The sequence below is a fragment of the Engraulis encrasicolus genome, chromosome 6 (assembly GCF_034702125.1).
Source record: "Engraulis encrasicolus isolate BLACKSEA-1 chromosome 6, IST_EnEncr_1.0, whole genome shotgun sequence".
In the NCBI taxonomy this organism is placed as follows: domain Eukaryota; kingdom Metazoa; phylum Chordata; class Actinopteri; order Clupeiformes; family Engraulidae; genus Engraulis; species Engraulis encrasicolus.
The window spans coordinates 6,767,752-6,779,522 of record NC_085862.1 but is presented as its reverse complement, the minus strand read 5'-3'; the positions used below and the strand labels follow the sequence as shown (position 1 = coordinate 6,779,522).

At 46.4% G+C, this 11,771-nt stretch overlaps 1 protein-coding gene across 1 annotated transcript in view; it reads right to left on the bottom strand.

Moving 5' to 3' along the window:
* Positions 1–211: 211 nt before the first annotated feature.
* The window catches only part of LOC134450640 (volume-regulated anion channel subunit LRRC8D-like), a 32,557-nt gene continuing 20,997 nt past the window's right edge, over positions 212–11,771 (bottom strand). Inside the window, exons 2-5 of the mRNA XM_063200525.1 lie at positions 5,186–6,780; positions 4,443–4,847; positions 3,769–4,074; positions 212–2,327 (exon numbers count right to left, since the gene is read on the bottom strand). Coding sequence (XP_063056595.1) covers positions 2,067–2,327; positions 3,769–4,074; positions 4,443–4,847; positions 5,186–6,778 — 2,565 coding nt within the window. The 5' untranslated portion in view covers positions 6,779–6,780 and the 3' untranslated portion in view covers positions 212–2,066. The remainder of the gene's footprint in view (positions 2,328–3,768; positions 4,075–4,442; positions 4,848–5,185; positions 6,781–11,771) is intronic.

The following is an 11,771-nucleotide window of genomic DNA, read 5'->3' as shown; positions in this document are numbered from 1 at the left end:
GTGTCGTGCCTATTCAAACAGCAAAAAGTGGCGACCGAGTCGCGCTGTGTCGAGCCGTAGGCCTACCAGAAAACCGCTAGTGGAAAAGAGACACAGGTTAAGTTAAGAGGTAAATCATCTAATAGAGGAGCCTGGAGTCCTCATTTTCTTAAGAACTCCAGGCTCTTCTATTAGATGATTTACCTCTTAACTTGACCTGGTTTACTCCTGAACCAGCTTTGTAGTATATGCCCCAGCTGAACAGTATGCATAACCGCACTGCTCTAGGTAAGGGATGCACCAATATAGCACTCATCACTGTAGAGCTGGTAGTGGAGATCACTGCCAGCTAGAAATGGGTGGATGGATAGATGGATGCCTGGCAGGGTTGCCAGATGAGGCCCAAATAATGCTCAAAACCCGCCTGGAATCACTAAATCCCGCCCAATGCTATTGATTTCTATTTTTTTCTCCAATATCCATTTTTACCCGCACACGGCCATCCTAAGCAGCCCAATTGGGCGGGAAACCGCCCAATCTGGCAACACTGATGGCTGGATGGATGGAATGATGCAAGATTAAGTCAATGTGTCAATGCCAAGTGCTCGAATGCACATGCTGTGCACATGTGTGACTGCTAACTGCTACATTGAAGTGTGCTTTGAGGGACTCAACATGACAAAAACATCACAACCATGCCAAACGGCATTGGGAGGTTTCTCAAGTGGCGTGCTGAGCGTATGCTGAACCGATGGCAATAATAATAATAATAATAATAATAATAATAATAATAATAATAATAATAAATAATAATAATGTGTGGTGGAATAATGAGACTGTATGAAGGCTGTATGATGGGATGAGAGGATGTTTGACTGGTTCCTTATGCCATTGAGTATCAGCTTTGGTGTCAACCTACTGTAAAATAATACCCACATGATTTATATTGTACAATATATGACAACGTTTTTTTCCTTAAAAAAAAAATAAAAGAACATCTGCATAATGCTTTTATGCAAACTTGAATGACTGGACATCCATTCCATAAATTGGGACACATTTGCAGGCATGTACAGCCGCTCTGAATACAAGCCTAGCCAGAGTTGTATGAAGTAGAAGTAGAATTACTCTCACAGATGTAAACGCTAGTGGTATGATATTACATGGATTCAACTTTGTAATATCATGCAACTAGTGCTGTAGTTACACCTGTAAGAATACGTCTACTTCTACTTTCTACAACTCTGGGATGGATTTCTCGAAACCAAAGTTGCTTACTACATTAGCTACTTTGTTGTTTTCAATGTATTTTCCCATTGGCAACTACCAAAGTTGCTAACAGGCTAACAACTTCTCTTTTGAAAAATGCACCCCTGAGCCTTTAGCCAGGGAGATGTTGCTCCCATCCACAGTCCCTGGCACAGGACCACGGTCAGTTAGACCTGATCAATACTTGGACAGGAGCCTCCATCTCTGTAATGAAGTGGTACTGGACTTTAGAGGACTGGACAGGACTGGTATGGTTGCATCCATCCATCCATCTATCTCCATCAATACAGGGCTTCCTCGTATACAAACATTCATGCTGCGCTGCGAGCACAGCTGAGAGGGCTTCTGAGATCAGCCTCTCTGATTGGCTGGAGGCTTGCTGTCACTCAAAAGCTGCGCACACGTGATTTGCCTCAGTCACGCGTTTGGCATTTTTTTTGTTCCTCCGAGCTGCTGAATGTTTGTAAACGAAAAGAAAAAAAACCTGTGTACAACTGTCCTGGGGTCCGTTTCTCGATTCTTGTTGTTGCTAACCGTCTTAAGACCGTCTTAACGTTCCCTTGGATTTAGTGGTGAGCATCACTGTCGCTCGTACGAAGGACTTTGCTAACTTCGTTAGCTTAGCAAAGACGCTTTCGAGAAACAGACCCCTGATCTACTCCTGGTTGATGCTCTCTTTCACCTCCAGGGGGAGCGTGTCGAACAGGTAGTCCTCCACCAGCAGCCCGCACGTTTGGCATTTTTGTTCCTCCGTCCGAGCTGCTGAATGTTTGTTAACGAAAAAAAAACAAAAAAGCTGTGTACTACTAACTGATCTACTACTCCTGGTTGACGCTCTCTTTCACCTCCAGGGGGAGCGTGTCGAACAGGTGGTCCTCCACCAGCAGGCCGCTCTTGCGTAGCAGGTGGCAGGTGCCCATCTGTGGCGGCAGGCGGTCCAGGCAGTTCCCCTTCAGCTCCAGGTGGGTGAGCTGCATCAGCTGGCCGATCTTCTCGGGCACCTGCGTGATGCAGTTGTGGCCCAGGCACAGCGTCCGCAGCTTGGTGCACTTGAAGAGCTGCTTGGGCACGAACTCCACCTTTTCAGAGAGAGTAAAGAGAGAGACTTTTAATCGTGAGTGCGGTGTAATTTGTTTAAATTCACCAGAGGTCAAAAGTAAAAGTAAGAGAAAGTAAATACACCAGTTACTCCATTGGCCAATGCCAGATGGCTGTAACAGAGAGAGTAGAGAGAGAGAGGTTCCATTGGCCCATTGTTAACGGGTTCTAGAATTGCAAGGTGGGGGGGATCCCTAGGCAGACCTAAGGACTGTTCTATTCAATGCTAGGAGTATTATGACACGCTCCTTTAGGCAGACCGGAACCTGGTCATGTTAGGTGCCCATAGCAACCTATTACATTGGCATATCTCTATATACTTAAAGAATCTCTGACTTTGTATCAGAGAGAGTAGAGAGAGAGGTTCAATTGGCCCATTGTTTCTGGGTTCTAGAATTGTAATGAGGAGGGGGGTCCCTTTAGGCAGACCTAGGCAGACCGATGGCTATTCAATGCTAGGAGTATTATGACACGCCCCTTTAGGCAGACCGGAACCTGGTCGTGTTAGGTGCCCATAGCAACCTATTACATTGGCATATCTCTATAAACTTAAAGAATCTCTGGTTGTGCTGCTATCTGTGAAGGAAATGCAGGAGGACTGTTTAAATCAGGGGTCCCCAAACTTTTTTCTCTGGGGGCCACATTATCGTTCCTGACTGTGATCAGCTGCCATGATCAATCATGTGGGCTGTATACTAGGCCATTGCCTGTTATAAATAGTTCATCATTACAAGTGATTTGCAAAAGAAGTGAGTACTTCACATGTTTTTCAATTTGAAATACCACAGGTATTCCTTTTAATTTCTAATAACCATGTAAAAATAGCAAGGAAAGGTTATGACGATATGATGATTGTCAGTTTATGAGTACAGTAGAAATTGTAGGCCTGTTCTTTATTACAGTGAGATGAGAAACTAACAAGACAATAAACTGGTCATTCTCTAGGCCTATTATACTTAAAGAATCTCTGACCTTGTTGCCCGTGATGGCGAAGTGCTGCAGGTTCTGCAGGATCCCACCTCGGGCGGGATGACCAATGCTAGGAGTATTATGACACGATCCTTTAGGCAGACCTAAGGACTGTTCTATTCAATGCTAGGAGTATTATGACACGCTCCTTTAGGCAGACCGGAACCTGGTCGTGTTAGGTGCCCATATCAACCTATTACATTGGCATATCTCTACTATACTTCAATAATCTCTGACCTTGGGGAGCGCTGTGGCGCAGCGCGCTAAGCCCCCCACATTTGGGCTTGCATGCCCAAGGGGACCCCGGTTCGAGTCCGGCTGGGGTCATTTCCCGATCCCACCCCATCTTTCTGTCCCACTCGCTTCCTGTCACCATCTCAGACTGTCCTATCAAATAAAGACATAAAAAGCCCCTAAATATATATATATATATAAAAAAAAAGAGTGACTGACCTTGTTGCCCGTGATGGCGAAGTGCTGCAGATTCTGCAGGAAGCCCACCTCGGGTGGGATGACGGACACGGTGTTGTGGCTGACGTCCAGGTGCCGCAGCTTGAGCAGGTTGAAGAGGGAGGTGGGCAGCGCGTCCAGCTTGTTGTGGCTGAGATATAGCGACTCGAGGTTCTTGACGTGGCTGATGGAGATGGGGATGCTGATGATCTTGTTGTGCCAGAGCTTGAGGCAGATGAGACGCTTCAGGTGCTGGAAGCTGATGATCTCCTCGATGGTGCGGATGTTGTTGGACTTCAGGTCCAACTCCTGCAGGTTGCAAAGGGAATGGATACAAACAGTTAATCGATTTATCGACTGGTCAAACGCAATTTCAAACTTCTGTGTTAAACCTGTTACATAGATGTTTGACAATACAGTTCACTTGACTTGACTTGACAGCAGGTAGGAATGCAAACAATTAATCGATTGATCGACTGTAATTGATGAATGCATTAATGGATTAAAAAACATTAATCGCAATTTATCGCCAAGTCGACAGACAAGACACCCAGGTGAAAAGGCATGTGAAGAGTGTGTGTGAAGAGGGTTGTGAATAGTGGAAATATTCAAATCACTTTTGGATTAAAGAATTGAAACTAACAATTAATGAATTAATCGATAATTTGCATCCTTACCTGCAGGTTGGTGAGGCTGAAGATGGCATGCGGTATCCGTTCCAGTTCGCAGTTGTGCAGCTCCAGTTCGGCCAGGTTGACCATCTTCTTCAGGCTGTTGAGCACCAGCAGCTTGGTCCCGTCGTTGTGCACCACCAGCTTGATGAGGTGTGGCGACAGGTCGGTGATGTTGGTGGGGATCTTGGTCAGGTTGCTCTTGAGGTGCAGGATCTTGAGGTGCCGCAGGTCCCTCAGGGACTCCAGGCCGATCATCTTGTTGTTCTCCGAGTTCAGGTTTCCCACCAGGTACAGCTCGCGCAGACTCTTGAGCAGGTAGACCCAGGTGGGGATCTCGGCCACGTCCGTGAACTTGACGTGGAGACAGCGCAGGTGGTCGCGCAGGAAGCTGAAGGCGGTCTGCTCCACCTTTCAAGATTCAAGATTCAAGAATTTTATTGTCATGGTCAAAAAGGGCAGAGAAATTGTGTTTGGGGGTACAATACTTAGTAAGCAGGCAGCAGGTTTTCAAGTAAAGTGCAATAAGAGGTAAAAAGTGACACCAGTGCTGGACCCGCCCCAGCCCTCCCATCCCACTTAAAGTGCAGCAGAGATTAAGTGCATAATGCTCGACACCCTCCCCCCCTTTTCTCAAACGCACACACACGCACGCACGTACGCACACACACACACACACACACACACACACACACACACACACACACACACACACACACACACAGAAATGTCCACAGAAAAGGACAGACCTTGGCGGGGCAGTGGTACAGATGCAGCTCCTGCAGGTTGACCATCTGCGACACCTTGGCCGTGATCCGGGCCTCGGGGATGAGCTCGAGCTTCAGCACCTCGAGGTCCGTCAGGTCGAAGACGGCGTCGGGGACGCCCGACAGCATGAAGAGGTGCAGCTCCAGCTTCTCGGCCGCGTTGCGCGTCACGTGCGCCCGCAGCTTCTCGAACGTCCACTCGTGGTTCAGGCTGATCTCGCGCAGCTTGTTCTCGCTCACCTCGGACAAGAAGACGCCGAAGCGCTTGGAGTACAGTTGATCGTACTGGTCTACCATGTGCAGCAGGAACGCAAAGTCGTTTTTGACGTCCGGTATGTCGCTGAAGCTGCTCTCCTCCCTGACTTTCTCGAAGGAGTACTCCTTCAGGGGCCGTCGGAAGAGCCAGAAGAGGGTGTAGATGCACACCAGGCCGTAGACACATATAAGTGACACGTAGCTGACGAGCAGTTTCTTGAGCATGAAAGCCATGTTGTGCGTGCAGTGGAAACGTGCGTAACCAGTCAAGTGTTTGATCTCGGGCTTGCACACGTGCTCAAAGTCAATGGAGGCAATGAATGTCATTGTGTAGCACAGGATTAAAATGAACTTGACGGTCTTGATGACCGTCTGACAAACGTACATCTTGTAAATCATATCGCTGTCCTCCACGTGAGTGCGGAACTTTCGGACTTTCTCGAAAAGCGCCTTGGCCTGTTCGCCGTCCTTTTTATCCAAAATGGTCATGCTCGGAAATTCGAAAACGGGCTTTTCGGCGGAGAACTTCACGCCGCTGGTCTTTGCCAGCATGGGCGTGGACTGATTGGGGCTTCCCTCTTCGCTGCTCGTGGACACGTGCTTTGGTAGCAACGACGCCGCCCCTGTCAGCCTCTGCTTGTTCTCCTCGGAGTCCTCGCAGGCCGTCTCCGACAACGCCTTGGTCGTCCACGGCGACTCGAAACATTTCCCCAGAATCGAGACAAAATGCTCGATTTTCGAACTCGTCTTTGGGTACTTGAACCAGAAGTTACTGCTGACCATTAGCACAATGGTGTGTATGAGCGCTAAGTACGGAAAGTATTTCGAGTACCACGGCAGTGCCACGTGGTAGCACATCTGATTGATGAACACGTACTGCTGAAAGTCCAAGTTCGTTTTGACGCCCGTGGGCACCGGTTGCGCCACGACGGCGGACGACTGGTGCAGAAACTGTATCTGCTGAACCACGCTGTCCGGTTGGTCCTTGGACGCGAGCGGTGCCGCCGCCAGGGTAACGCGGCTCGTGGTGGCACCTGCCCCAGCCCCGGCGGCTCCGGATCCGGCACCTGCTCCTCCTGTTCCCTTTGGGTCCGTGAATTCGTCGGGCCGCGGAGTGGCCGACGCCGCGTCTGCGTCCACATCCTCCAGGATGGGTAGGCATGCGACTTGGTCTTTGGTCAACTGCATGGTCCCGGCAAAGATGGCCAACATCAGCATGACGATGCCAAGGTAGTCCATGAAGACGTCCCACCATGGCTTCAAGATGCGGTACGTCGGCTGGATGTCATTGAGAGAGGCAACTTCTGTGAGGGTAAACATTCCTGAAATACAAAGAAAACGAGAAAACGTCAGGAGTGTAGAAAAATTGGTAACACTTCTATAAGGCTATCAACTAATGATTAGGTTGGCTGGATGTCATTGAGAGAGGCAACTTCTGTGAGGGTAAACATTCCTGGAAGAGGCAGGAAAAAGAGAAAACGTCAGGAGTACAGAGACATTTTATGTACTGTATGTACAGTATGTGCGTGTATGTATGTATGTATGTATGTATGTATGTATGTATGTATGTATGTATGTATGTATGTATGTATGTATGTATGTATGTATGTATTTATGTATTTATGTAAGTATGTATGTACAATATGTGTGTGCATTCTCAGACACAATAAGTACAGTTGGGGCATTTTATTTGTCTGGTAGTACAACACTTTTATGGACATATTCGTATGCAACACACAAAACTTGCATGGCACAGGGTGCGTTGAACAGAATATGGAACCAAAGTTTCCATACGCAAGTTGTTTCAGGGCACCTTAGAGTGAGACACTACTGTAGTGAGGCTTCCCACAAGCACATGCTAAGCTTAACTGGCAGCAAACTGAATCAGTCGCGGTAATTGACGCGAGCATGCTGAGTGGAGGCGTGCTGTAAGAGCCTGCTGCCTCTTCTAATCAGTGCGGTATGGGAAAGGAAAGCCTCGGACCGTAGTGATGTGTCGGTCGCGAGCCTTTCGGCTCTAAGAGCCAGCTCTTTGAAGTGAATGACAGGAACCGGCTCTGCAAATGGGAGTCTTTTTGGGATTTTTTTTGGGAGCCGTTTTTCTTTTTTTGTTTGTTTTGTCCTTGTCTCCCCCTCCCTCTCATTGTGTGTATCCTCTAAAAGTGCCAGTGGATAGAGCAGGTGTTACAGACACACTCACAGCGATCAGAAATGCATAGTATGCATTAATATCTTTTTAATTTACTTTGTATTTGGGTATGTTGGGTCATTATTAACGACTGATTATGATTATGTTGTTCATAAAGGCTTTTACACCCTATGCACTGCCTAAAGTACTTCACAATGTCAATAATGAAACAAGATGTTGTAAAACTTTTAATTTATTAATTATGTAAACATATATATATAGGGAGCCGTTTAGGAGCCGAAAGAGCCGGCTCTCCATAGTAAGAAGAGCCTGTAGAACCGCATCTCAAAGAAGAGCCGAAAATCCCATCACTATCGGACCAGACTGAACCCAATGACCTACAATAGTGGCAGTGAGTGGTGATTAGCCCGGATGAAGACAGCGCTAGTGTTCCTCTCCCTTTCTAACCAGCCAGGGTTGCCAGATGAGACTGATGATTTCCAGTCCAGAAAAATGCTAAAAAAAAAAAAAAACTGCCTGGAAGCACTAAATCCAGCCCAATTTGAACTAAATTCTATTGATTTCTATGGCCTTAAATATGTAGAAAAACCCACTTTTACCAGCAGACAGCCATCCTAAACAGCCCAATTGGGTCGGATACCGCCCAATCTGGCAACACTGTTTCTAGCGTGACACAACATGAGTGAAAGCACATCACACATGCTGTAGTGCACAGATTAATGGACCATCACCCGGATGTGTGACTTGCAGAGTGTGTCAGCAAAATGCAAGGCCTCAAGCACAGGCCGCATATTGGAAAGCACTCAGTGGCAGTGAGTGGTGGTTAGCCCGGATGAAGACAGTGCTAAGTGTTCCTCTCCCTTTCTAGAGTTGCGTGCGGGCACATCACACATGCTGTCACAGATTAACGAACCATCACCCGGATGTTGGCCTACAATAGTGGGGTTTTTCTAATATGCGGACTCCCGTCCTCCCTTGCAGCCTCTTGATAACGTCACCAAGGACCGAAGTTAAATTCAATATCATGCAAAATGCGCAATTCTAATGCCATTTTTTCTCATTTGCAATCAGGATGGTTAATGAAGAACAGTCCCCCAAAAGTTGTTATGGGGGCTAGGCTGACAGGAAGGAAACTTAATTGTTTTCTCCACGTAGGCAGGGCGTCAGCAAAACACAAGACCTCAAGCACAGGCCGAGAACGGGAGTCTGGATATTGGAAAGCACTCAGTGGCAGTGAGTGGTGGTTAGCCCGGATGAAGACAGTGCTAAGTGTTCTAGCGTGTCCTTTCTAGCGTGCGTGACAGGACTTGAGTGAGGTCACAGCACACATGCTGTCACAGAGTAACGAACTATCAACCGGATGTTGGCCTTGCTCACTTGCAGCCTCGTGATGACGTCACCAAGGACAGAGGTTGAATTCAATATCATGCAAAAATGCGCAATTCTAATGCCATTTTATCTCATTTACAATCGGGATGGTGAATGTCCCCCAAACAGTCCCCCTAAAGTTGCTGAGGCTAGGCTAACAGCGGGGAAACTTTATTGTTTTCTCCATATAGGTGGAGAGTCAGCGAAACACAAGGCCTCTAGCACAGGCTGAGAACGGGAGTCTGGATATTGGAAAGCACTCAGCAGAGGCGCATCTTCAGCCTCACCAACCTGCAGTTATTGTGGCGGCTAGGCTGACTGCGGGGAAACTTTATTGTTTTCTCCACGTAGGCGGAGAGTCAGCAAAATGCAAGGCCTCTAGCACAGGCTGAGAACGGGAGTCTGGATCAGGGCCATCAGCTGACCCAATACTACACAGGGGCAACGTAGGGCACAAAAAAGCAATACGAAGCTTAACAGATAACAAATAGCAAAGCATAATACCTTAACTATACAATCAGATTGTTCTGCAAAATAGTATGTGTGCTATTTTGTGCGCATTCTGTAGATTACTCCGTATACTAAACTTGAGCAAAATTTCATGGCAGGTTTCTTTTTTTTGTGGTGACATTCATACCAGGGCACAGCAGATCCATATAGCCAGGAACATGCCCCTGTAAAATAGGTCTGTCAACACCCCTGGTCTGGATATTGGAAAGCACTCAGTGGCAGTGAGTGGTGGTTAGCCCGGATGAAGACAGTGCTAAGTGTTCCTCTCCCTTTCTAACGTGCCACGACTTGAGTGAAGGCACATCACACATGCTGTCACAGATTAACCTAATGATCACCCGGATGTGTGACTTGTAGAGTACATCTTGTGGTGTTAATTCAACAATTGACAGAGTAGGGGTAACACGAGGAGCTTTGAAATTAACACTCCGTGTGTTACATTAACACTACAAAATGCAGCCTACTGTGCGGGGCAAGGAAGAAAAATGCTAACCCTCTTGTCCCTGCTTTGATACAGCTGCAGTTTTGTTCTTGAAACATTTAAAAATATATAAAATCAAAGTCTTTTCATTATTTCATGCTTTCATCAGCGTACATACAGTACGCAACGGCAGAGGATCTAGGCTACAAATATTTATCAAAGACTTCAATGTTTAATCCCCTGCAAAAATAAGACCTATTTATCACACAGATACTGAATTGCAGTGGCCCTAGTATAATCCTTTGTTGTGTTTTATTTATTTTGCATTGTTACGTCAAGTGGTTATTATTTTTTAAAGGATTTACGGTGCATGAGATTTTTTTCAAAAGCTTTGTGGTAGGCTATAATGTAAATGACCCAATTCCTGACTTGGGCCATTTTCTTTAGTGCAGAAGTGAACTCATCCTGATGTGAAACTTGAGAGTGATATAATCGACTATTTTCTAGGCTCCCTTTGCACCGGCGCCTCTGATAGGACCATGTGTTTGTCTCCTACATGACGGCGGAAGCAGTCAGATGTCTGTGGGACAATGATGTTTTTTGGGGTACAACCACAGCTGATGCCCACACATTTATTAACAATAGGTTATTATCAGGGCTCTAAATTAACACACGCCAACCCGCCAAACACGGGTGAAAATTAATTTTGGCTAGTAGAAAAAAATACCTACCCGCCAATTTGGCCAGTAGCGCCCGAGTACAGTAAATTATGAACGGTAAACCGCTGCTATGACGAACGTGCGCACGTTAAGTATGCAGAGCCCTTAAAGCGAGATTTCCTACATTACCCATGGACACTAGCGTCACGACGTAGCCTCCCACCGTGGGCTTTCCAGTGCAGCAAGCGGCAACTCCATGCTGTTGCGCGCGCCAGCATTGAAAACATTTCAGACGACCAGCCTTCTGTCAGCTACGCTCACACTATTCTGACAGGCAGCTCTCCTCCTATGCTCTCGTCGATTTCGCTACGACCTTTTTAACGCCACTACTGCTATTATTACTAGGCTGAACCTTGCTGTAACAGGCTGCCTTTTTGAAGCAGCGAGGCCCTGACCGTTTCAATAACATGACTAACGCAGATTATGCCTATGTTTTGTGCGAGTGATGAGAATGTGGCGGTGGTCAGAGCAAAGTTCTGTGTGTTGGCGAATGTTAGTAGTAATTGTAACCGTAATAATAGTGACGTTAAAAAAGGAGTGGTTGTGGAACGAAATAGCGACAAGGGCAGAGGAGGAGAGCTGACTGTCAGAGTAGTGTGAGCGTAGCTGTCAGTTCAGTTGTCTTCTGAAATGTTCCGAGTCCTGGCGCAACTTAGTTGGAAAGCCCACGCCATCGGAAAGAAAACAAATAACAAAAAAGCAACCAACGACGAAGCTGTGGAAGTAACAAAGGAATCGAAGATTCCCGTGATATTATTTACTTTTAGTTAACTTCTTGTCATTTTGTTGCGCATGGTAGATAAGAGAAGAGCTCCTCCTCTCTCCTCTCCTTTTCCTCTCATCACTTCTCCTTCCTTGGGGTGTGCGTATGTGAGGTTTTGGAGAGTTTTGCTGTGTGCTTGGTTACTGTATGTTAAAGGTCTGTTATGTGAGTGGCTTGTGTGATGTGATTCAGCTGTTTTCAGAGGAATTGAACAAAAACTAATCAAATTGATTAGGCCAGTAATGAAAGTTAAAAATAAAGCAGAAGTTAAAAAATATATAGCCTATAATAGGCCTATGTATGCAGGCCTATATATAGTGTATATAGTGTAATTGTTGAACAAAATTACCATAATTAAAAAAAAAAAAAAAAAAGCCTAACAC